The 26,370-nt window shown below is 34.9% G+C and overlaps 4 protein-coding genes across 5 annotated transcripts; 2 read left to right on the top strand and 2 right to left on the bottom strand.

Moving 5' to 3' along the window:
- Positions 1–115: 115 nt before the first annotated feature.
- On the top strand, positions 116–9,941 carry LOC123315479 (carboxypeptidase Q-like). Of its 2 annotated transcripts, none has more exons than XM_044901180.1 (5): positions 116–541; positions 6,677–6,827; positions 8,661–9,151; positions 9,337–9,519; positions 9,650–9,941. In XM_044901180.1, exons 1-5 carry the CDS (start codon positions 171–173, stop codon positions 9,900–9,902), a joined length of 1,449 nt encoding a protein of 482 aa, XP_044757115.1. In that variant the 5' UTR covers positions 116–170; the 3' UTR covers positions 9,903–9,941. The 2 variants fall into 2 exon arrangements, with proteins under 2 accessions (XP_044757115.1, XP_044757116.1); XM_044901181.1 differs by lacking the exon at positions 116–541 and adding an exon at positions 5,643–6,097.
- Positions 2,758–4,298, bottom strand: LOC123315480. Its single transcript, XM_044901182.1, has 5 exons — positions 4,185–4,298; positions 3,592–4,110; positions 3,400–3,533; positions 3,143–3,344; positions 2,758–3,078 (listed from the first exon to the last, which is right to left on the bottom strand). The coding sequence occupies exons 2-5, from the start codon at positions 4,015–4,017 to the stop codon at positions 3,028–3,030; spliced, it is 813 nt and encodes a 270-aa protein (XP_044757117.1). The 5' UTR covers positions 4,018–4,110; positions 4,185–4,298; the 3' UTR covers positions 2,758–3,027.
- A 3,295-nt stretch (positions 9,942–13,236) lies between the features above and the next one.
- Positions 13,237–19,042, top strand: LOC123315782. The gene is made up of 2 exons (XM_044901635.1): positions 13,237–13,266; positions 16,636–19,042. The coding sequence occupies exons 1-2, from the start codon at positions 13,252–13,254 to the stop codon at positions 18,655–18,657; spliced, it is 2,037 nt and encodes a 678-aa protein (XP_044757570.1). The 5' UTR covers positions 13,237–13,251; the 3' UTR covers positions 18,658–19,042.
- LOC123315783 (sialin-like) lies at positions 19,043–26,044 on the bottom strand. The gene is made up of 10 exons (XM_044901636.1): positions 25,886–26,044; positions 25,320–25,549; positions 24,925–25,149; positions 24,083–24,167; positions 21,836–22,002; positions 21,613–21,765; positions 21,429–21,561; positions 20,967–21,122; positions 20,741–20,826; positions 19,043–19,769 (listed from the first exon to the last, which is right to left on the bottom strand). The coding sequence occupies exons 1-10, from the start codon at positions 25,977–25,979 to the stop codon at positions 19,593–19,595; spliced, it is 1,506 nt and encodes a 501-aa protein (XP_044757571.1). The 5' UTR covers positions 25,980–26,044; the 3' UTR covers positions 19,043–19,592.
- Between the last annotated feature and the right edge of the window lie 326 nt (positions 26,045–26,370).

The following is a 26,370-nucleotide window of genomic DNA, read 5'->3' as shown; positions in this document are numbered from 1 at the left end:
TAATCTCCTGTCAAATAGGAATAGATTTGATCTCGTCTCCTCGAACAATTTGATTACTATACTGCCGTCGTTTATTTTGGAATTTAATAGAGGAAGATGCTGCAAATCGCCGACTTCAGGATGACTTGAACTTCACTCTGTTCATTGTTGTCTCTGATCTATTGGTTGCAATGAAGCACCTATTGAAATTCATAGCTATTGTTATTATCATCATATCTCTTCTAGGATGCTTAGTAGCTATTCTGATTTCCAATGTTCAAGCCGAGGAAGATGAAGTTTGTCGTAATCTTTTAAGTGATTCTCTAAGGGATGAAATAGCTTCTTACAGGAATATTTTCAACGATATATGTGAGAAAACGACCACTGGTTCTTCTAGAGGAAGCACTTTCCATGAATTGTCACTTTTTATCGATGCATTTGGTAACAGAATTGCTGGAAGCGAGAACTTGGAGAATGCAATCGATTATTTAATAGAAAAACTAAAAACGGAAAATTTAGAAAACGTACACGCAGAACCAGTATTATTGCAGAGCTGGGTAAGGTAAGATTAAATGTTTCATATTATTATCTTCGTATTAGATATTGAAAATCACTACACGTGGTTCAGGATAGATCTTTGAAATGTGAAGAAAGTTGATGAAAGTTTTCTGTTTTTGCTACGTGCTTTATAATTCCTTCAAATTCTGGAAAATATCATTACCCCCTCTAGATAAGTAAAAGTAAAGTTAACTCCATTTTTATATCTATATTTATATCTTTTTCTTTGTACATAAAACGAAATACTTGTAGTGGTTTAAAACCTCATCCTTGTGATTTCACAAGGATGAGGAGAGTAATGAAGTTTTTGTTTGATAATGGATTTTCATCAAGTATCCAGCGCTTGCTCGAGATTGTAGTAGTAGAATACATAGTTGATTTTATTCACCACATGTGTCATGTATTCTAGTGACAAGTTGTAGTAAAGCTGTGCAATGTTTATGCATTAGACATGAAAAGCCCAATTTTCATTCAGATGAATCCCACGAATGAATTTTAAAAATACACGTTCGCGACATCGAGGGATTCACAGAGCGACCCTTGTGGACCTTATTTCACTTTTCTTGTTAAATTACGTATTCTCATTTTAAACATTAATATAACCTATTTTATGATGAACTTGTTGGTTTTTCAAGTTTTTGACTATTTTCCGTCGTGTTCCACCGGTGGGTCACACCAGGCCTGGATCTACGATTTTTTCTGACCGAGACAAAAATTCATGATGGCGCCCCCCCCTCTCCTCTTAGGTTTGATATGAGAATTGAAAGCATATATTGAATGTATAAATACATATATAAAATTTTCTCTTTGTGTAATATATAAATTCATAAAAAATAACAAAAAAAAATATTAAAAATAAATTCTAATAATAAGAAAAATATCAAAAGGAAAGAAATTAAAATTTTTTCTTCACAGCTTCTAGCGGCGCGCATTTCTTTCCGCGAACTATGGAGGGTAGAGAGAAGGAGAACAAACTAGTGTAACGAAATGTGTCCGCAAGAAACCGTAAATAGGCCAGGTGGCGCTGTGAAGCAATAAAGGAGATAAGGATAGAAGATGTATTGACAGAGATGCACAGTGTTCGCGCCTTTTTTAAATAGAAGAATCATGACATTATACAAATTTCATTGATTCGTTCATGGTTCATGATTCAACTGCAGTGATTGTCAACAAAGACAATGACGATATTGGAGATCAATGTTAATTAATAAGAAACGAATAATATATAACCCGTTTCCACGAAGCTTGATCAATATTGATGGCGGATATTTTCAATCCATAAGAAGTTTATGATGAGAATTCAGAATATCATTCTTGCAGCAAATAATGTACGTTTATGTATATTTAAGGATTATGAAATGCGACATCGTCCATATATATATATATATATATATATATTAAGTAAAGAATGAAAGTGGATTGTTAATACAGATGATTATTCTAAGTTGTGTAGTTTCCGTCTTCAACTCAGTTATGTATCGTGCGAAAAAAAATCGTTATATCTTATCCGAGAATCATATCCATCTCATTAAAATTTGAAGAACATAACTTGTTAATTAAATGCATATTTATTTAGTTGAATCTGCTTTAGCAAATGGCTCTTTTCACTGTTTTTCTATCAATAAAATAAGTGCGAATCAAGATTCGCAAGCAATTATATGGAGGTTTGTAATAAAAAAGGTTTAATTAGTAAGGAGAGGAATTTAGAACAAAATTGAAAAGAAACATTTATTTATTCTCAAAACCAACATGCATACACATTCAAGTCAGCAATTTTGCATTTTTTTTATGCATCTTCATTTTTGCCCTACTGGCTTCATGGTTTTTATTATCTGACCTGGCCAAAAACCTGGCACGCATAACTATATAGAAATCTATAATTTTTTTTTGTCAGCTCTACTTTGTGCGACTCATATCCATCTAGCTGCACTCTTTGCTTCTTGATTTCCTCTATGAGATCAATATTGAGGGTCATTTCAGCCACAGTTTTTAGAATACACTTTTCTAATTGCTTTGTTAGCAGAAATAAATCCAAACTGGAATAAAACAACCCTCCGTATTTTTCCATTTTTCCGAGAATTTCATTCCTGCCATCATCCTATTTTCTGGAATTATTCGTTAATATATTTGTGTTGCCCTTCAAAATGTGAAAGCCAACTAAAAATGCTACCTGCCCTACATCTTTTCAGATACCACAGTTATCAAAAGAAGACACGATAATTCAAATTCAAAATTTCTATTTCAGACTTTACATGAATAATATCAAGCTGGGAAAACCTACATTGTACATGAAATAATATAAGTATAAAGAACTGTTACTACTACTACTACTACTACTACTAGTATAAGACATTATTCAATTAAAAAAAAAACAATTTAATGATTTCATGTTATGCTATGATGAACAATGAATTATGAATAACACATTCTATGGGATCTCTATAAATTTAACTAATATCTGCCATCACTCAGAGAGCTAGCCAATATCTTCTAGCTGCAGAATACTGTGGTTTCATCTTCTCCAAGCTGGGAACACCCACACTGCAATGTTACAATAATTGATAGAGACCCTGTAGTAAAGAAGTAAATATGATCTAATACTCACTTTTTTCTGTAAACGATTACATTGTTTCAGCGTACTACCCTTCTTACGCTTAAATATAATCCATTTTTCCTGGACACTATTGCCACCCTTTCTATCATTGAGTTTCTTTCGGAGGACTCGACATGATTGACATCGAAGATTTTGTTGCATTCTTTTATACATTCCATGTCCAACAATAACTCCTTGACATCCTTTCGAAAAACTGAAAATGTTGCAATATATGAAAATCATGCCATTGGCTGCATTTAATCAATTACCTTTGATTCTCAATTTGGGTGCCAACACACAATGGCCACTTCTCCACACTTTTCAGAAATGCATAAACATCCTCAGGCAGTGACGAGACAATTTGGTCATCTACATGTAGTCTTTCCTTATTGGGAAAGATAACCTGTTAACAAAATCATATGAATATGGTTAATGAATGACAATGAATTAAGTAGTCTCACCAAAACTGTTAAATCATCTCTAACCATTATGTGGTTTTTAATGAGACGAGTCTCTGGATCCAACCTAATGTATTCTATTCCATCAGGCTTTGGTATGTAAGCCCAATGCTGGGGCAAGAATTGCTGATATTTGTCCAACAAATATTGCAATGGTTTTTCTGATTGTTGTACACAGTAATTATGTTCTATGGGAGCTTCTGATTGTTGCTGTGAGTGCTGATTCACAATTTCTTCTTGATGTTGTATTATTTCTGGTTGTTGATGTACAAGCTTTTGTTTGTCTTGCAACATTTGCTCTTTCGCAAGATGTTCACCAGCATAACTGTGGAACTGATGCTGAATTGTTGGCAACGCTTCTGGTTTGAGTGTTTTCCTATGTAATTCATGTAAATGGACAACATCCTTAATAACAATTTTGTTGTACATGTTCGCTCTTGAAATGCAACTGGCAAACTAAATCATGAGGTTTCAAAGTAATCTCTAAAAAGCTTTTGACCAACTTTCTATCCTCCCAGGGGTCTGTTGAGACAGAAAAATAATTATAGGTAATTAATTACAAATAATAACAATAATAGAAATTTCATTCTACTCACATTTGCTTTGAAAAATGATAATTTGCCCTGAGGAAGAAACGTTTCAAAACTGGACCAACTGGACAACTCTTCACCATACATAACTTAGACATTTCGAAGGTAATATAATTTGAATGCTCTTGTTTCAATACTAAAATTCAACTCCCTACTAAATACTATATCTCAATACTTCCACGAGGGTTAATTCAAAATATTTACAAAACGACCGTCGTTGTCATGGATATCGCTTGAAATCATTGAATTTCTTTCGTTCTTCACATTTAAAATCGAATAAACTTCAATGTTGTTCAGTGGTTCATTTCTATTGCTTGCCAGCGCCACCTGGCCTATTTACGGTTTTTTGCGGACACTTTTTGGCCCAAAAAGCCTCGAAGTTTGTTCTCCTTCTCTCTACCCTCCATACCGCGAACGCATCTATCAGCTCCTCGCAATCTGTTTCGGAAGCAGTTTTGTTTTCTATAGCTAGGATCGAGAGACCAGAGAGAGGTTCCTGTCTCATTGAGGAACGCAAATAATTTTTTATTATTTTGAATTCGCTGAAACTGCGTTCACAGCTTGAAGACGTGGTAGGTAATGTGCAGTATATTCTTAAAGCTACTGACATTAGGGAAAGTTTCTTGCAGATCTTGCCTGTGAAGAATTTGTAGCAGGTCTAATGAAGTCAATCTTTCACTAATTTTAGGAACCAGCTCTTTGAAAACCGCTAGTTCCTGACAGAAATCAACTGCATTCAAGTCTCTTGTATATTTTTGGGCTAAAACGGTCCCATTTTTCTGCAGATCCTCTTTTTGCATGATTAAAAGAGCATGGCCTTTGAGGAATGCGAAATTCGTATGCACACTCTCTGCGCTTTCTAATCTTTTTCTGATTTCTGACACTAATCTGTCGAAAACAACCTTAATTTTCTTCGAGGATAAACCAACGGGATCTAGCATTCTTGACCCATCCACGCACATTTCGTCAATCGTCGACCTGCTGTTCCTTCTTGAAAACACGCAGAGAAACGAAACACGTTTATTTCTACGAACTGGCTCCACATCATCGCTTGCCCCCTCTAGATCCGGGCCTGGACCACACAGGGGTGATGTGTTAGTGATTGTGTTAGAGTGATGAAATGACTATTTTTGTTTCAGATAATTGATAATTGATTATACTTTTGTCTGTAGTTTTGGAAGTTAAACCTTTTTTCATCCAAGTTTTCCATTTCCAAAACCAGACTACACAAACATTCATAAACTTTACCTGCAGCCGTAGCTGCGAAATCCTAGAAAATGCAGAGATATATTTGTCCATATAAAATGCAACCAGCGTGACCACCGGTGGGTCACGACGTCGTGAACGTATTAAAAATATCAAATTTGCTGATATGAATTGTTGATGAAGCCAAAAAAGTAATAATTGTTCTTTTACACTATGTTATCAGATGATTAGAATACACATAATATAATAGTTCCTTTATCTATATTAATGATAATGCAAACATAATTCAATGAATCAAATTGACTAACGCTTCATTCTAAACTCAGTCTCAGTTAACTCATAGAAGGATATGGTCAGCATACCATTATGAGCATTTTGATAAGACCTATCCCTTTGTTATTGTTGATGAAATTAATCAATTCAAGTATAATTGATAATGAAGTTGCGGGCTGTGATAGTATCCTGTCGGAGTTTACAAAGTACGAGATTGCTTCTTATCAGCCGGTAGTGAATCGACTCATCAGGGAAATAGTGAATGGTCAATTCAAGAATAGCACATACAATGAACTAGCGTCCTTTGTTGACGAATTTGGAAATAGGTTAGCTGGTACACAAAATTTGGAGAATGCAATCGACTATATGTTGGAGAGGTCTAAGGGAAAGGACCTAGAGAACGTACACGGTGAAGATGCACCTGTACAAACTTGGATAAGGTAAATTATGCAAAAAATTCGTGATACAATCTCCTATTTGCTGCGGGGGTATTGAAAACCCAATTTTAATGAAGCAGTGGCGTCGTATTTACCTATATATATTTTATAATGAATGAATGATATATATATATATATTTATAAACAAAGTGACGATTATGAGTAGAGGGAGAAATTCAATATGCAGGGTGTTTCACCGGTGATGCGGATCTAGATTACAGTCAAGCAGTGATATTTTCAGATTTATTTTAACGCATTAAGGTTGAGAGATATTGATCCCAATTCTCTACATAACATTCAAATCCTCATCGAGCTCGAAATCAAATTAGAAAAAGAAATTGATTTTCGCAGAAAATACTTGGAGATTGTGAGGGAAATTTTTGAGCAATCGCTGGAATAAAATGAATATCTCGAAAAAAAAATTATGCATAATTCATGATCTAGGAATGTTGTGAATGTATTACATCCACCAAACCAGCAGTTGGTGAAACGTAGCGTTTTGATAAATTGAAAATATTTCTGTCGAGAATCAGATCTTTCGAAAATATAGGGAAATTATTATTGGCTTTATAATTTTTGCAGAGGCAAGGAATCAGCAACGCTCTTGTTTCCCAGGAGACAGAATTTACCAATTTTGGGTTTGGGAAATAGCATCGGAACTAGCCCAGATGGCATAACTGCGGAAGTGCTTACTGTCCAAAGCTTTGATGAGTTGGAGTCTAGAAGCTCTGAGGTAAACAGGAGAATCTCGTTTAGATAAAACTTATTTATTATTCCGCTCTTATTAGTAGCAGAATATTTATAAAACATTATATTATCATAAATAATGATATGTAAATATTGAAGGGCATTTGACATTTTTGACAATTTCTCTGAACCGTGCAAGGAAGATTGAATTATTGAGTTTACCATATTGTACAAGAATGTGCAAGAAATGAAGAGTAAAGATAGACAGAACATCGAGATTTTCTATTCTTTCGGTCTTCACTAACATGCATTTTCAAAATAAATGGATAATTAATGTATATGCATTATAATTTTAGTTGAAGTGTAATGCGCAATTCGAAAATGCTGCTCTTTGAGATGTTATAATTTTTGAAAACCTTTAATATTCTTCAATCCGTTTACTGCGGAATAAAAACCTAGTAAAAACTATGAAACGACTGTTATGAGCAAAAGACATTGTTTCCAAATTTCAGACTGCATTTCTCCTCGTAGGAAATAAACTTCGCTATCTCAAGACAACATCATTTTCACTCGAAGATGATAACATCTTTGCCATTAATTATTGTCTATTGTTTCATACTCAACCCGGATTCGAAGCATAATTATGATATCTATGTTCAAATAATGATATTCTAAATGAAATAAGTAGTATCAATAAGAAGGAAATTTCGAGTAATCGTAGTTAATCCACTATCAATCCATTGTCTTTCAAACAATATTCCATGCATAACTTGTGACAAGATTTCAAGCAATTTTGTTAAATTATTCGATTCCGACCCTTTAAATTTATGTTGCTCTATATTCTATATATTGGGTGTTCCTACGTGTATGGTAAATGTAATGGATATTATTATTTGAGTTCAACAGGATGTTCAATAAGACATAAACATTTTATGAAAAAAAAACTTGTTGCTCATATGTTTAGGGTATCCCAAATTCAATGTCCAGTGAGAGGATCTCGGAAATTAGTTAGAGCAAAACCGAAACAGAGAAACAAAGAATGGTGAAACCCGTAGCCTCTTACGATCCCTTCGTTTTTGAGTTATTTGCAAAAAATTTGATTATAACTATTTCGAAAAGTTTTCATAATTTTTTTGGTTTTGAAGTTACAGATTTGAAACTCCTACAGGCTCTTTATTACGTAGAATCCAGCGACGAGCCAAAAAAAATTATTCTTCTTTTAGATTTCGATTTATTAGGCAAACTTTCGTGTTTTGAATGCAAACTATTATTGAATGATGAAAACATGTCATCGTTTTTGCCCTAGCTCTTCTAGTTCCGATTTTACTCCGAGATTCCCTCAATGGACATCGAATTTGTGACATCACATACATGATGGTATGAAGTGAGGGTTTTTCAATGGACAAGGATTATCATGTTTTCGTCTGGGTTTCGATCTGGAGGGGATTGAACCCGATCTCGTTTCACACTGGATGGCACTCGAGTACTATTCGATAATACGCAGAAGCTACTACCAGTATTTAATTAGGTTCCGTCAATTCCAAGCGTTTTCCATCGGAGAAGAAGCTGTGTTGCTCTGACGAGGTCAAAGGAGATCGAAACCATGATCAGCATCTGCTCTTCTTCGGTGGAACGTTCCCCATTTAGTTGTCCGTACGATGGCAAATTGGCTAGTTCAATCCAAATCGTAACACTTGTTAATATTCATGTCAGCGGGTGGTATGCATCTGAATTAATTCTTATTATTATTATGTACATTTCGTGTTATTTTTGTTTTTTAATATGAATAGGTCATTTCAACTGTGACCCGATTTCAAACATACCTACTACAGAGCTAATTCCGAGGCTAATTCGCTACAGAGTTGTTCGAATTTTTCAGGCAAAAGGTAGAATAGTTCTTTTCGCACCAGAGTACATCTCTTATGGCAAAACAGTTGTTTATCGTTCGAAGGCAGCATCAGAAGCATCTAAACATGGAGCAGTTGCTGCTCTCATTCGTTCAATCACTCCTTTCTCTATACTTTCACCGCACACTGGGATGCAGAGTTACGAAGCGAATGTCACCAAGATTCCTGTTGCCGCTTTGGCAGTTGAGGATGCCCATCTTATCCAGAGAATACAAGGGAGAGGACAGAGGGTCGTTGTCAATTTGAAAATGGAGGCCCACTTCGGAGATATCAAGACATCCAGAAATACAATTGCTGAAATCCGTGGGTCAGAACATCCTGAAAAGGTTGTTATAATTTCTGGTCATTTGGACAGCTGGGACGTTGGACAGGGTGCCATGGACGATGGAGGTGGTGCCTTCATTTCTTGGAATGCTCTGGTGATTTTGAAAGCTTTAAATTTGAGACCAAGACGAACCATAAGGTGAGAAATCAAAAATTTCTTTTGTTATTATACTCCATATACACTTACCTAATCCTAAAACGCATTCAAACAAAAAATTGTTATTATCAATCCATTGACACTGGGTGTTCTATTTCCTATGTCACTAATTTGTAACAATTTTGTCAACGAGATGAAAAGTTTGAAATAATTGCCCTTATTTTCAGAACAATTCTATGGACTGCTGAAGAATTTGGATACGTTGGTGCAAAGCAATATTACAAAGATCACAAGAATGAAACTAATAACTGGAACTTCATCATGGAATCAGATGAAGGAACTTTCAATCCTATTGGCTTGAACTATGTCAGTGGTGATAAAGGATCCTGCATTCTCAAGGAAGTTGTTAAGTAAGTAACGTTCAATTTTTGCCAACTAGCACTCCTGAGAGATGTTGAATTTCCAACGTTCGATAGTGGTGCCTTGTTGAAGCAAGGAACGTCAGTTTTGCTTTAAATTAGTGAAAAATGTGAATTTCAGGCTTTTCGCACCTCTAAATGCCACTTCATCGACCAAATCTGATTCAGTCGGATCCGATATCAATTTGTGGTTGGACGAAGGTATTCCAGGAGCAGCACTCTTACAGCAGAATGAAAAATATTTCTGGTTCCATCATTCTCAAGGAGATACCATGGATGTTGAAGATCCTTCTAGTTTGGATAAAAATGCAGCCTTATGGGCGGCAACAGCTTATATAATTGCTGATTTGAAGGAAGATTTTCCTAGAGATTAAAAAAGGAAGATAATTCGTTAAAAATATATATTTTTTGTTAATATTATGTCGATATTTCTGTGATTGTTGTTGAATAAAGATTTATTATATTAGATTACTTGTTTTACTACTGTTTGTTCCAAGATCATACTTGATGTAAAAATTCATAATATTTGAATATATTCGGAGGAGCTTATATACCTATGAAATCCAGTGAATCGAATTCTCTCAATATTTAAATGGCTGATTACATGCTGGGCAATACATTGTACTTCTTTATGAATATACGAAAATGAAGTCACCTGATTTTTGTTAGACTGGAACATATTGATGTGAAAATTATACTTTTTAGTGCAGCTTCAGTTGTTTTTAAACGTCATGCATTATTTCTACTTTTTAATCTTTCCTCTTATGCATGAACCTACATGTTCCTAGAATAATATCACAATTACCGACCTTCAATTACTTTTGTACCATTTCAGATTTGAGTATTTTATAACGTTATGGGAGCTGATAAATTGTTTATTTAATTTGGTTTCTTTCTTTGAGGTGTAAAAAATTCACTTCTGTATTGTAATAACAATAGACTTAGGTCAACTGTAGATGTGTATAACTGAAATATTGCACTTTACGAAATACGAACTCGTTTGAAACAATGAAAATTGTCCCATTTCTCACGGGTGTTACAATTTGGTGGCCGTTCCATAAAAATTGCATGTTTCCGGCGGCATATTCTATTATAAGATTATATCTATTAATGAGGTGTGTATATGTATGATAATTGAATTAAACGGAAAGCGAAAAGTGGCTTTGTGATATTGAAAACTAAGTTTCTTCTGATGACCAACCCCGCCATCAGTTTTCACTACATCAAACCATGCCTTAGAAATATAAACTGCATCAAAATCACACCGCGAATCATCATCGACCCAAACAATTCAATAACTCGATGATTTTCAATCACAACGTGGGTAGGATATAGAATTGAATTTGAAATTTTTAAGGAGGGAAATTCTCCAACAATGATTGCTACAAAAATCCTTACTTTCGAGGACTGGTGTTCAAATAATTAGGATAATTTTCTTGACATAGCAGTTCATTGAATAACACACTTCATTCCGTTGTAAATTTCTAAGTCTTCCTCTTGAAAAACGTTTGAGATTTTTTATGTATTTTCACTTGTTCTGAGAGTTCATTGTTTGAAGTTAGATTTATTTTATATAACTCGGTTATTCCACATATAAAAATGAAAATTCAATTAATCACTTAGTTTCGGATCCTTTAGCTCAGAATATTTACAATGATTATTAGGTATATGTATTAAGTTTAATCATGAATCAATTGAACTACTAACGAAAATCATTACAATCACTTGATTTTTCCATCCTCAACCTAGAATGCCTATCAACTCGTAATACTAATTACACTTCCACAGATTTTATGAGTAATGAGCTGAGAAGATTGAACTTGGAACAATGTTGACTTATATTTGAAGAGAGAAATTAAGGATGACATTTCTCATAACTAATATTTAATAGTATTTAATAGTAACGTCCAAGGCTTGCTCAAATTGCAAAAATATCCCCGAAATATAAATGACAAATTAAGAAAATTCCCTCACATTTCATCACCTAGCTGGTCTATTGCTGTAAAACAATAAACAAGCATAAAATACGCACACAGTATAAATTCCAGGCACACATTTTGAAAATTGTTCTCCTGAGAATCCTGATTTCGATAAATTTAATCAAATTTTCCGTATTAAATTTATCTGTGGCATCTTTATGATTTTTCGTGAATTTTTCCTTGAAGAAGACAGCAACTATTCTCGTTATTGATGCGGCTGGAATTGAAAATGTTGTAAACTGATAAGTATTACTTTGCAGTTTTCAATTTAAATGAGTTGATCATCAATTTAATGTTATTCTACAACATAAAAACATTCTAAAATTGGAAAAACAGACGTCGGATACTGAAAGAATTAGTAGGTTTGGCTAGACAACTATTTTGCAGAAGAAATTTAGAAAATTCAAGATCTGAGCATTAACAATATGAATTGTTCTGAATTTCCAATGGGAAGTTGATCAAACGTAATCGGTTGATTGAAAACGATTACTGAAAACGTAATCGAATGTTATTTATTCAATGCAATAACGAAATTCCCTGTAATTAGAGTATTTTACCCCTTGCTCCTAGTAGGTAATGATCAGAATGATTCATATACAAACATTAGGCATATTCTATGCGATTTTCATTCAAATATTCATTTTCCCTATTCGATTCAAAATATTAATCATCGGGGCTATGAAATCAATATTTGTCGCGAATTGAATGGCACACTAACCAATGCCCGTCCTGCACAATGTAAATGATATCTCTGAATGCACCCAAATGAATTGCGGAGGAGTGGATTGAAATAAGAGTTTCATTAGCCATTAGTGCAATTTCCGTGAAATTAATACGATGGATTTGATCGCGGTCCTAATGAAGCCAGACTAAACTAGAGGGGAAATAATTCAGTTGGCGCATTATACCATCCCTGAACGCAATCAAAAAGGAATAAGTTTGATTTGTATCAAATATCTCGTTTCTCAAACTATCAAATATTGTTATTGACTCCATCCATTCAGTTTTTCATTCTTTCAGTTAAGTAATCAAATGATTACAGAAAAATATATCCGAAAATATATTGGTGAAATATTTCAGTAGATTTTGGTATACATATTTAATAGGGTTAAAGTAACAGCTAATTCTCAATGCTCAACTGTGAAGGTTGATTTTCAGATATAATAAAATCGATTGCAGTCGAGCTGTAATCAACCTTTCAATGTTATGCAATTTCCCTAGGATTTCAAATTTTTTAATTGGAAATGAAGTTTCCATCTCTCTTATTTCAAGAAAACCCCCAATGTCATCAGTTCAAACTGAAAATTACCACTGTGGATGAGGGATAGTGCTTGAAATTGAAAATACATCACGTCTTCTTACTGATTTTTGTTATCCTCTGAAGATCGAATAAAAGCTGTATATTTCTGGGAATAAATCCGAATATCCTATAATAATAACCTCAGAACCATAATAACCATAAATTGTTAAAATACATACTCGAAAAACAAAATAGTTTTTGCGCCCTTCAAATCTTAAATATTCAAATCCCTAATTGAAGAAACTTATGAGTTTGAGTGAGTGAAAAATGGATATAATCATCTCACTTGCAATGCGATCTATTGTTGGAACCCCGTTGACTTCTTCGCAATGGTGGGAGCTTTCTCCTCCTTCTCATGTTCGTCTTCTTATTCAGCAGGTTATAAAGTCTTAATCGAAAATTATTAGGTAGTCAGTGCTTGAAGTGCTTTCATGTATTGGCATAATGTTTATTGCTAAGGTAGGCCGAATATAACCTAGTCAATGCACCTTAAAAATAAATGAAATGAAAGACAGCTTGAGCGGAAGGGGTTGATTTCTGTTTTCTTTTCAAAAACTTTTTGCTAGTGGCATTACGTTCATTCTTGTGAGGAATCTAAATACTTGTAGAATGAGTGTTTGGTTTAAAGGGCATTTTGGGCAACTGGGGGACATCGAGAGAAATGTTCTAATGTTTGAAGTGATTTTGAAGCCTGTAGAAGCTGAATATTATCAAAATGATATCATCATCAACCTTTTTCACACTCACTTAGTGCAGTTTCATTTAGAAGAACAGCAACGCTGTAGAAAATGAATCACACAACGCTTGGTTGTGGAAATCAAGTAATTCAGTTTTTGATTTACCTAGTTATGGATTTTCATCAAGTAACGGCTACATCAATTATACATCAGTATTTGGAGCATCTCAATTTGGGGATGCAATGCGAGTGACGAATAATTTCATTTAGAGATCTTTTGAATATTTGAAATTTTATCATGGATTTATGCTGATACTTTGATTGAAAACTATAACTATAACATAATTTAAAATTTTTATTTCGGCCCTAAATGACCTCTTCTTTCAGGCACACATGAAAACAGTTCCCTCATTTTTAAAACTTGATAAAACAAAATGTTCACTACGTTTACAATGATCTGATAATTCTGGATGCTACCGCAATGAATGGAAATCACTTCACATTCAAGCAGAACCCCCTTTTTTATCCATATCATATTGATCGCACAACTCAATTGATTGGATATGAATGAGTCCTTCTATCCATAAAAATTTCTGTGTGGAAAACTAGGGCATTTGATTGATGTATTTTCGAGCTTGTTTTTTAAAACAATATCATGATTTCCAAATGATTTTTTTTCGAATTTTGATTAGAACTTGGTCTCGAATGTTTGGATAGAGTAATTCGAATCCATGGTAAACAACTTTTGGAAGCAAAGAGCTGATAAATTGAAACTTCCTTGGCACAGGTTAGGCCTGCATGCAGTGATTAAGTTCTTTAATGGGCAATCTTCGATTCTTCTTCAATATCAAAAAAATTCCAATTCATTTGAATTGAAACTCAGTATAGATATATGCGGTATGCGATCGTACCACTAGACAATTGAAGAAAAGATCAGAAAGCTGCGATAATCATTTAATTTTTCATGTGAATGTCCTTATACCTTTAGGACTTTTCAAGACTTGATTTCGATTGAGGCCATACACCTCATTTTGTATATATCTGAATATGTTTTGATTCGTTATCGAATGAAATATTATTATTAATTTTTTCTCAGAAAAACTCTTCTCTAGATGAAGGTCAAAGTTGTTTTATGGCCGAATACTAGCTTTCAACTTGATCGGATCTTCATATTTGTATACAAGGTGAATATGAAAAGTCTAGCAATATTTTGAGGGATGATAGAATATCAAATACTAAGTGGTATTTGTCCAATGAACCTCATTGAGCGTGACAAAACTCTTTTAAGGGGAAAACTTTAATCGGTTTCTCCTACATAACTTCGGAAATATCTGATATAATAGATACAATACCTACATTCCAATATTGGGTATTATTTGAGGATACCAAGACGCGTCATTTGCTTTTGCTTTTGAACCTTCGGATTACCTGGAGATAGTTTTCAAGAGGAGTAAACTTTTTCTGTATTTATTTTTTTGCCAATTTTTTCAGATGGTGCATATCAAAATACTATCCTTTGCAGCTTTTCTTGAAAAGAGATTCTCCTGAAATATCGTTCAACATTGATACAGTAAATCGTCTTTCAAGAGTGTAATATTGGTGCACCAAAATTTGCGTGATAGAATAGGTAGCAAGAAAATGTAGTGTTTGTAGAAGAACTTGTGCTCAAAAATTCTTATTGAGGTCATTACAACTCTCCTAAAGGGTCTTCTGATAATTGGTTTTCAATGAATAACTCGAAAACGGTTGATTCATGGATGAAAAATTATACCAACAATTTTTCAAAAAGTATTTCACCCTTCAAAAATTATACTTAGTGAATCTAAGGAATTGGATTAGCATATGCACATATTTTTTAGTAAATCCTAATCATATGCAGAATTTTACATTAAGGTACTCCTTTCTGAGGGTTGTAACAGCCCCTATAAATGATCTAGTATATTGCGAGAAAACTATTTTTTCGGAAGCCAAGAAGAGACAGAAGAGTACAATATCTGGGTGAATGCTTTGGTAATGAAATCGAACAAGTATGCAAGTGCGTTTTTTTCACCTAGGGCACTTATAGAAATGTCAGCAGTCAGCTGACTGCTGCCACCTGATTTTGCGATATTACTTATTATATGATTACACCTCAGCCAGCTATGCATATTGTGCATTAGGCACATTCAGCTATTGAATATACTTCACCCACTCACAATATTACATAACGATTTTCGTAATTGTATCTTCATTCCATAGTCGAATAACGAAGGAAACGAATTTCTAAGATCCTTGCCGAAGGGCAAGGATGAGGCGATAATACATATATCCTACGATTGAAGCGTTTTTTTCTTCTGAAGGATCATGAAAGCGTGACCGTGAACAATTAGATTGGGACGAACATATGTTATTACTGCTAGCATAAAGTTCTAATGTTTCATTTCCCTAACAGGCCAAGTTTATGTAAGACGTTCAAGATTATTCTTTCCATTGTGTACGCTAAATTCGAGAAATTGTCAATTAATGATGAGTACCCAAAAAAAACCTACATTTGGCATCCGGAATTAAACTATAAGATTTTGTAATATGTCTTTACATAGTTATAGAGGCCTTATTTAATTATACGACCTAGGAACATTAGATACGAATCATTACTTACCTGCTAGCTTATTTTCATATGGAGTTTTATTTGCTGATCATTAATCGATTTTAATATAGAGTAGTGAAAGTTTCGACACAAAATAATAGGATGTTATTCACTCAGTCAATTTCCTTTGATGGACTTCCTATGTCTGCAGGTTAATACAAAACATGTTATTCAGTGCCACGAAGACATAAAAGTAATTGGAATTCATTTCACTACTTTTCGAAAGCAAACTTTTTTCATGATATTTTCCAAGTCTGTTTTTGATCTAGTGATACAACCTCCATGGAATATCACGCAAGCCTTGGTATCATTAATTTACAACAAGTGATTGATGAGTTTGAATATCCTTTTGGATCATTATTACTTGTCATTGTGAAAATAATGAACTTATCACTCCAAAACTATATCTAGAATTTCGCCGAAAATAACTCAATCTGTTTTCAAAAACAAGCCTTCACAAACCTTATTTTACTATAAAAGCAAATGTTCATGGAAGGTGACCAAAATTAATCACTTCTGATTTCAGATTAACGTTTGGACCCTGATATTTCTTTGTATCGGAAAAGCAACAAGTACAGAAACCGAGGCAAAAGAAGATCTGGTCCAATCGGAATCCAAAGATGGAACCCTAGAAATCATAAAGCAAATCAAAAAGGTAAACAACGACGGTTCTTACACAGTTGGATACGAAGCAGATGATGGTTCGTTCAAAATCGAAAGTAGAGACGTATTGGGGAACATAAAAGGTACTTATGGTTACATAGACGACTCTGGCAAGATCAAAAGGGTATCTTACAGTTCAACTAACTCCACAGACATCGTACATCACGTTGAAGGTGACAGTGTTGTTCAGAGGATCCCAAAACTGAACAGAACCTTCGTGTCTTCTACGACAAATCGTCCGTATCATTCTACAACAGCTTCGAGCATACAGAACCTAGTTAAGAAAAAACATGGCTCAAGTAGCACTACTGCCAGCAATATCGACGAAGATTCTGCCGTTAAAAGTACAACAAAGACTCATCTGGTCTATGCGACGACACCACGTAGTCGATTCTTGTTGAAATCCGCTGAAGACTCCCAACAAGGCAAGCACGAAGGTCAATTGCCTCGACCAGAAGAGTTGGATCGTCCAACAGAGCTTCCACTGTTTCGAAGGCTGTCGGCTAACCATCCCGCAACAGAAATCAAACCAGTTACCGAAGAGCCTGAGTTGAAGAGTAATATTCTCCGAAGGCAATTACCGAGAGAAAATGATTTTGATCCTCACCAACATGTTCATACCCTTCAACAGTCTCTAGGCAGCGATTCTCCTGATGTTTATAGCGCCTCAATGACAACTGGAACTCCAAGACCACTTTTCACGACAACTTATCGTCCAATCAGGCTTTCGACCACTGCAGTACCTATCCGAAGAGCTACTGTTAGATACCCGAAAAATCTGCAATCATCTGCTCAACATAAGGAAGAAACTACACCATCCAAAGAGGAAGAAGAATCTGATGAACCGTCTTCAGTTTCCGAAACAACCCCCTCTAGCATTCCAGTAGTCCAAATACCAGCAAATAGGCCACAACCCGAAACATTAGTGGCGATAAGACATCCTTATCAAAGAAATACTGTCTTAGTTCCACTGAGTCAGTTGCAGAGAAGGCTGGTTCCCTTTGCTTCTCCTCGAGACATCAACGATAATATCCAAGGATACGTACCTCAATTAGAGCAGTATGCTGGTGAACCTACTTCGAATCCTTCATATAACCAAGAAGCTCCTCGATCAGAATATGCCAGAAGAATACCACCTCCACTAAGACCAATGCCAGTTCAAATTGACGAGAATGGGTATGTTAGAGAGTACCCACAACAATCCTTCCAACAGAAATATGTAGCTGTTCCAGTTTCCGTTCCCCAAAAGTATGAGCAGGAAGTTTCCTCAAATACCATCGAGAATATCCAACCCCCTGTTAGCATAAGAGATTTCCAGATCATTCTCCAACAGCTGGAGCTAAGACAGAAGAGGCTAGAGCGTATCCACGAACTCACTGATCCCAGACGAAATGTGGACTACCAACAAAAGAGAAATTTCGAGCCCAATCAATTTTACCATCGTTTTGCTCAAAATAATCCTTCCAACACTATTCAGTTTATTCCAAATCCAGATGCACAAAGAAGAAGACAATACCAGTCGATTAGCACAAGACAATTTGCCTATCAACACCCGCAGAATCAATATGAAGATGAGCAGTTTGCTCAGTCCTATGTACCAACGAAAAGGGTTGCAAGACTCTTGAAAAATTCAGGAGATGAGGGAAGTGGTGAGGAATACCTCCCAGCAGATGTGAGAGAAATGCTTCTATTGAAAATGCTTCAACTTGCTATCAATCCGGCATTGCCGAATGATAACGAAGAGTCAGAAACAACCACTTCCAATTATTTCAAGAAAGATCCATCGAGAAATGTAGAAATTTTGGGAGAGGAACAGGAACCATCGAGAAGGCCCTCTAGAGTGAAGAGATTCAAGGAAACGGAAGATCTAGAATACACTGATTGAAATGAACTGAATGGAGAACAGATAAATGTTATTTTTATATATTTTTGTATGTATATATGTTTTATATTTTTTATTTATTTCTCTCAATATCTTATTGGGATTATGCCTTGAACTTTCTAGGGATTCAAATTGTGTTTGTCCTCCAAATTTTTAGATTTTTCGTGTATTGTCATCAGATGAGATGAAAGTGAAAATTTTTCATCTAACAATCCACACAGTGTTATTCAATACGAATGAGAAACGCCACATTTTCACTGCGTATTGTTCTTTCAAGTTGCATAATAGAGAATTGCTGTCTACCAAAGATGTGAACTGAATTTGTGAGAATTCTGTTCTTGTCGTTTCCTAACGAGAAGAATCGTCTATTTTAATAATAAAACAATTATGAATATGCATGAGTTTATTTCTTAAGTGATTTCGTAATTTGTTAATTTTCAGCTGGGAGAATTGTGCGACAAAGAGGAAGACCCAACGACTTAGCAGCAATGCATTAATTGTTTTTTAAATGTTCTACCGTTTGCTGCATTGCGACATTGTACATGGTGTAATTACGTTTGAAGTTTCCATTCTTGAACAGAAATCATAAGTTACAAGCTGGATGAAGAATTTCAAAAATATTTTCGAATGTTGAATGATGTGATAAACGTTTTATTATTTTATTTTTCATACATATTATACATTGCTGGGTGATAGTGAGGAAAAGAGATGAACAATTCAATCAGTTTTTCGCCTATGCATTTTTCTTCCTTAAGAAAATATCGAGATATTTTTTTATCTAGTAACTGAATTGGAATTCCAAATTTTATTGCCCATTTTCAATGTTCCATTGGATTATTGTCAATTATCATTATTCAACGATCATAACATCATGAATCCATCATTCTCAACGTACAATGACAATAGAATTTAGAGTTGAAAATGGATGCCTCAAAAGCTCATTCTAACACTGAATCTAATCTTGAAGGTTCCTCGACAGCTTCCATTTCAGATTGAATGTCACCTGGTGCATTCCAATCTTGAACAGAACCACTTCCAAAAGCCATGAAGAAAGCTGCAGTTGTCAATAAAACGGCAGATGAAACTCCAAAAACCAACCTCCACCAACCTGCAAACTAAAATCAAAAGTTTTTACTGACAGTTACCGAGAATAAATGAATACTTTTTTTGGTAGTGACTCAGTAAAAATTTTGAGCTAAATCTGTGATAAGGAGGCCACTGAAAATGAAACAGCAGCTCTTTAGGTCGACAGAAACTAATTATATAAAAACGGTCAGACATTTCGGTTTTGGATTTCAGGTGGACAACTTCTAAGATAAAATTCAAAACTTTATCGCTTCAACCCTTAATGTTATAACCCCAATCTCAATATTATGAATAGGGAAGATGGGGTGAGTCATACCTGGTTTGAAAGGCCTTTCTATTCCTAGTTCGCACTCAACGCATTCCTTTTTGAAATATTCGATTTTAAAGTTTGTGCAGAATTGGTCATTTCGTTTAACATGCTGTGTGAGTCAATCAAATTTTCACTAATTTATTCTATGTTTTCGACGATAATCTTTGACTGCCATACACCACACATGAAAATATAACTGTTTGTTTCGTTTATTAACACTTACGTTAAAAATAGACGATTCATTGGCAGAAAGAATTGAAAATATTTCTCTATTTTTCAGAAATAACCAGTGTGGGAAACCTACAGGTGATGCATCACTGAAATTGCAGAATAAAGTAGTGAAAACCCGATAGATTCACACGGCATATCCTTCGAGGGAAAACTAACTTTGTATAAAATTCAAATGTGAATATTTCGAAAACGAATTAATTGAATGAAGAAAAACGAAAAATAGAAAGATAGAATAGAAAGGCCTTTCTAATGAGGTATTTTTTGCGCAGCTCGCTGAGTTCTTTGCGCAGAAATGAGCTCTTTACGAAAAATAATGCTTTCCTCAACTGGCTGCAGAAATAACTATTATTATTGGGAATTAGATGAACTCAATATTCACTGCTAATATACAACTTTGGATATAAAACCTTTGTGATCTTTAGCGCACAAATTGGTAATTCATTAATACTGAAAACTCACTGAGCCATGTAAACCCTCCGAAACAGTGTAATTAGCTGCTAATAATCCAGCTGCTCCAACAGTTTGGCAAAGACCAAATACGGTACCTAGAAATAAACGAATGAAAATTCTGTAAAATTGAAATTGAAATTAAAATATTCGATTAAAAATTATGTAACATATTCTTTATTTTTTGAATGTTTCTATTTTATATCTTACTATTAAAAAATTCCACATAAATGCATACCAGCAAAATTCGGCGCAATGTCAGCCGCACTGGAGTAGGCTCCAGCAGGTGTTGCACCTGTCATCGCAAGAGCTGCTGTATATAGGGCTGCTGGCGCTGCTGGGTCACAACCGGTATATCCCAAAACAAAGAGAAAAGCAGCAGGAGGGAAATGAGCTGAAAATGGAAATGATATAATGCGCGTTGGTCCACATACTTCAATCGGAAACTTTGTTAATTTATGACTTCGCATTTCGAGAAGACATAATTCATTCCACAAATTGAAAGAGCTTCACGAAACTTCATACCGAATGTCGTTATCTTTTGCGGATTCAATTATTCAGGAATTGCACGAATTTCATTCTCTGGAATCGATCGATTCAAAACAAACCAAATGAAAAAAAAACAAATTGATTTGGGCATATAAGTAATAATAAAAAATTATTCATTGGTGCATTTGTAGGAAGGATCTCGAGAACTCACAGAAATAAACCACAAGCTTTCTCGATGTCGTTGTTGATACTATAGCAGACGTTCTTATATGGTCGATAACAATTCCGAAGGTAATCGCAGAGAAGAAGTGACCAATATGTGGCAAATATTGAAGCACATCATCCTGCAAGAACAGTTTTAGTTCACTAGAAGTTTTCTTAAACTCAATACTTACATATCCAGTTGAAAATCCGTACACTAATTTCAAATATTTGGTCACTCCTAACATCAAAGTTGCATCCGCCCACTGACTCCCTATAACGGCGATGCCACAAGCCCATGCTGGCTTCGACATCAACAATCTGCGCCAAGGTAGATGCCGATGTTCCTATGAATAAACAGAAATGAAGGTCATGCAGAATACTCGTTCAATATTCCTTGTATGAAAGATTATTTACGTCTCTTTTTGGGTGATTGTATTGCAAAGATTCCTCGACAAATCTCCACCAAAGGAAATACCAGAAGAATGCCATTCCCGATATGACGTAGCTGAGCCAATCTCTTCCAAATGAATGGACAAGGATAGTCCCAAGGATACCTACAATGGCATAACCCAAATTGACGGCTGAAACAAGAAGACAATTGAAAAGTGGTTCATCAAAATTACAAGAAGTTTTTAGGGTTTCGAAGGTAATTTGGTGCCCAACCTGCTAAAATGAGGAAGATGCATTGGCTTGCTCAGCTTCATCAAGAATAAGTTATTTTTAAAAGGCAATCTTGACGGTTTGTGCCAGAAATGGATAATAAACCTTTTGCTGCTGGGAATGCTTTGACCATTGATATTTTTTTCATCAACACTTGGATTAATGTTTTTGAAGTGCTACCAAAAACATCTCATCGTAGGGTAGTTCTCGATGAAATCTTGTATTCATGACGAATTCAAGTATGAAAATTAACCTGATTGAGCATTTTCTACAAAATAAGGAACATTGAAAATATGACGTTTATTCGTTACCTCTGGTCACTGTGTATATACTTCATTCAAATTTATTTTAGCAGTCGGTTGGCCATGAAATAATTTTCTCAAGTTTTTGTAACTAGTACGAAGTTAGGTTGGCACTCATGAAATGTCGTTAATGTCATAACTCCGTTGCCACAACTAATATCAATTTTTATTACGAAAATTCGAAAATGCCGAAAGTGCTTGAAAAAAGAGACAGGATTTCAGGAAGTGCTATTTAGAATTCAGGTCCGCTCATTCAAATACTCATACCCTGATATTCCAAAATCCACAATACGTCAGACGATAGCAAACATATTCAATTTAAGAGAATTTATATAATGTTTCATCTGAATCTAAAAGACTTTATATTTCAGCTGAATATTTCCACAATCAGAAAGATTGTGAATGAAGAGGATGACAAAGGATTTCCTTCTATTGGGAGACCCAAAAAAGTGGTGGCATTTGAGAATTTTATGTTTGAGTGAATTAATGCGAAAAGTTTACTACAGGATTTTCGATAAATGTCATCGGAGAATAAGTTCCCTAAAATAGATTTTTCTATTTTTCATTTGACTTGTCCCATACAATGTAAATGTCTCAAGGTACTAATAAATACCTAATTATTATTATTATCTCAATGCATTATGATGAACAGCCACAAAAACGCGCCAGTTGTCCTGCTAATTGTTTATTCATGTGAAATTTTTGTTCAACGGTGAAGTTGCATCTTGACTTGAAACTTTCTTCAAGTCCTTTTACTTATATTGATGCAAGATGATTTTTGTTGAAGAATTTAACATTCTTGTAATTATCTGTTAATTCCTTCGGGAGATACCCATTCCCAACCTCTGCATCATATGCATTTCATCTTCGGGTTAATATTTTTGAAATCTACAAATGATGTAAGCCAAGGAAGATAACGAACATTAACTCTCCTCAAGCTATAGTGCATAATATGTAATTATACTGATCTTTTGTATTTTCCATGCAAATAACTGGATTTGGTATGCCTTCAAACATTTTGTATAAACTTCAATTATGTTTGTCACATATTTTCCGAAGAGATTCGACATTGTGATAAAATACGTAATAACAGAAACTTTTACGTAGAACGGGCAACATAGCGTTGATTTAAAACCCAAAAATGTTTTGACAAGCTTCATAACCCCACATTTTCGTACTATACAGAGTGAAATGTGTCAAATTTCCATGGCCAACCGACTGCTAAAATAGAATTGAATGAAGTATAGGTACCTAATACAAATATGGATTTTTATTATTCTTGTGTCCCTGCTGTATGTTTTTAGCGGTGTAGCAATTCAAAACCATCATCACTCGAAAACTAAGCTAACTAGAACTAATTCTGAATCCAGTGAGGATTTGAATGAATAGGTAGAAAAAGCCCGTTAATATCAGGGATTAGAATATTCCAACTTTCATTATATTCGACGTGCCCTGTACGAGATTAGCGCATCCACCAGTGAACCACTAATTTTCCGATATTTGAGTATTAGGACATTGAAGTGAACAAAAAATAAATAATTATTCCATTCAACAAAGTTAAATCCAACCATATCCTTCAAAGGCATATTGCAGTGAATAAAATACCTGAATATATTTTTTTTCATTCTTCATTCATTATTCTTCAATTGAGTATACTCAAAAACTATTTTTATGGGATAAGAGGTGAAATATTATTTACCTGAGTAGAGGCAGACGAAGGCACTCACATTTTTGGGTTTTATCCATGTGACAGCAATCATATGTGCAGCTGGCCATATAGCACCCTGAAATTATATTCGTATCTCTCATGTAGTCGTGAATTACCCGAACAAAGTATTTTGGACTACATACTACATATTATTATTCTTTATTACAGGGATTTGTGATTCTAGGGGTCAAATTGTGAGTGAATGTTTTTTAACCCTTATTAAAGATTTACAGCAACTTATGACAATTAAGTTTTCCTAAAATTTGTCTAAGTATGCGACACTTTTTGAAGTGTGTAGGTAACTAGTTTGTTCGAGGGGTAAGAATCAATTTTCTGAATTTTCCTCAATTATCTTCTCCAGTGGTAGAAATATTGAATTTTTGTTATTACTCCTTCCAGACTGGATGATAAAAATGCTTGTATACAGAAGTTCATTAACCTCTGCCAAATTTTGAACAAAACATTAGCAAAATGAGGGCCTTCTTGTATTTTGGGAAGATATTCTCAAGCAGTTTTTTCTATATTTTGATATCTAGGATGAAAGTTGAATCCGGTCAATCCGGACATCCTGTATAACGAGAATTTCTATCCTACGCTCGATGTCGTAGGTTACCTGCATGCTGAATTTCATGCACCACCAACTAGATGAAAGTTTTACAACATGAAACATTACAGACGCTAAAAACTTCATTCCCATACTTCCCATTTTCGCTGAGGATCCACCGAAGAGATCCAACCCATATTCTCATTAAAATAATCTGGCAAACACAGCGAAATTCGAGCAAACTTGGAAGGTATTTCTCTTTGATATCTCTTGCAGATAGGCAACATACCATGAAAATTCCTTGTATGATGCGTATGATGACATGACAGGGTGTGAGCCAAGATGCTGGAACCATGACGGCTATTACCCCTGCCCCTAAAACTCCGACCCCAAACAGTCTTTCCGCCCCAACTCGGGCTGCAATCCTGCTAGCCGCTAAAGGAGAAATTAAGGTTCCCCACATAAAGGCTTCTCGTAGAACAGCCTCTGTTTCATCAGTTCTCGACATCGGAATCTGAAAGGAATTTGAGAACTGAATTTTGTAGAAATCGGAGGGAGATCATCAGATGGGGTTGTTTTGTGAAATAGAATCGAAAAAACCCTCGAAAAAGTCGACCAAGTGACATAAACTTTCTTGGACAGGGTTGAATGTTGGACTCTTTTAGTGCTAGGCATGCATCTTACCTCAATATGTGGTATAGACCGTACGATGTGGGTCTCGCTCCTATTGGTGGGTGTCTGACAGTATCTGGTGATATAGCTGGTATTTTCAACATATTCGGCGAATTCTTCAGCAGAGTAACTGGCAGTTCTGTTTGCTCTCAAGGCTACAGAAGCGCTTTGTTCGACAATTCCGCACAAAACAAATCCACAAACGATGAAAATTATCAGTATTTGTGTTGATCCGAATTGACCTGAAAATTTTGCATGAAAATGAAAATTTTTCAACAGAGATACCGAAGGTATTATTTCGCTATTATTGGCTCATGCTCTACATTCGACCGAAAAACCTTCGTGAACCCGAATAATAAAACTATTGTTTGCTTGTGGTAATTCAGAAACAACATTAGTTTCACAACGGTGCGAAACACCATCTGTAATGTAGGTACATCGAAAATAGAAAAGACAGTTTAAATTATCCAATTATTCATAAATTTCTTCGATTGTTGTCGTGATTTTAGTGTGAAGTCGACAGAATTTTGAATTATATGTCCTAATTGAAACGTTTCATGCTATGTTCGTTGACTTACTATTAACAACTTTTGCTGCTGCTTTTTGCACCTGTATACTTCCCCTCTTGAAGGTTGCACTTATATCCATTTCGTATACGCTACTCAAAGACATTCATTCGTTTTGCTTTACTGAATGTTAAGTTTATAGGATAATTGCAATGAGCGACTCAGAGAATGAGACTCTTGTACTTCCTTCTTGTTGTGACGCCCACAGCAGCGTTTAACTAAGCATTGTATGTATATATGTAGGACAAGCAGTAAGTGAACATGACATAGAAACTTTCTGGAAATACTTATTTTTCGGATATTATAGTGATATGATGCTAAAGCTATGTTCATAACAATCATAACCCATCGTCCAACACCATTTTTTTCTGTCAAAACTCGAAATATCTGCGGATCTATGCACATTAGAATCTAGTATTTGTGAGTTCACATTCTGTCCCTTTCCTATACGTTGAAGAACTCTTCAAAAAACTACCAGGTTTGTCTGATACCAAATC

Source organism: Coccinella septempunctata, chromosome 6 (genome assembly GCF_907165205.1).
Source record: "Coccinella septempunctata chromosome 6, icCocSept1.1, whole genome shotgun sequence".
Lineage (NCBI taxonomy): Eukaryota > Metazoa > Arthropoda > Insecta > Coleoptera > Coccinellidae > Coccinella > Coccinella septempunctata.
This window is presented reverse-complemented; position numbering and strand designations above follow the sequence as displayed.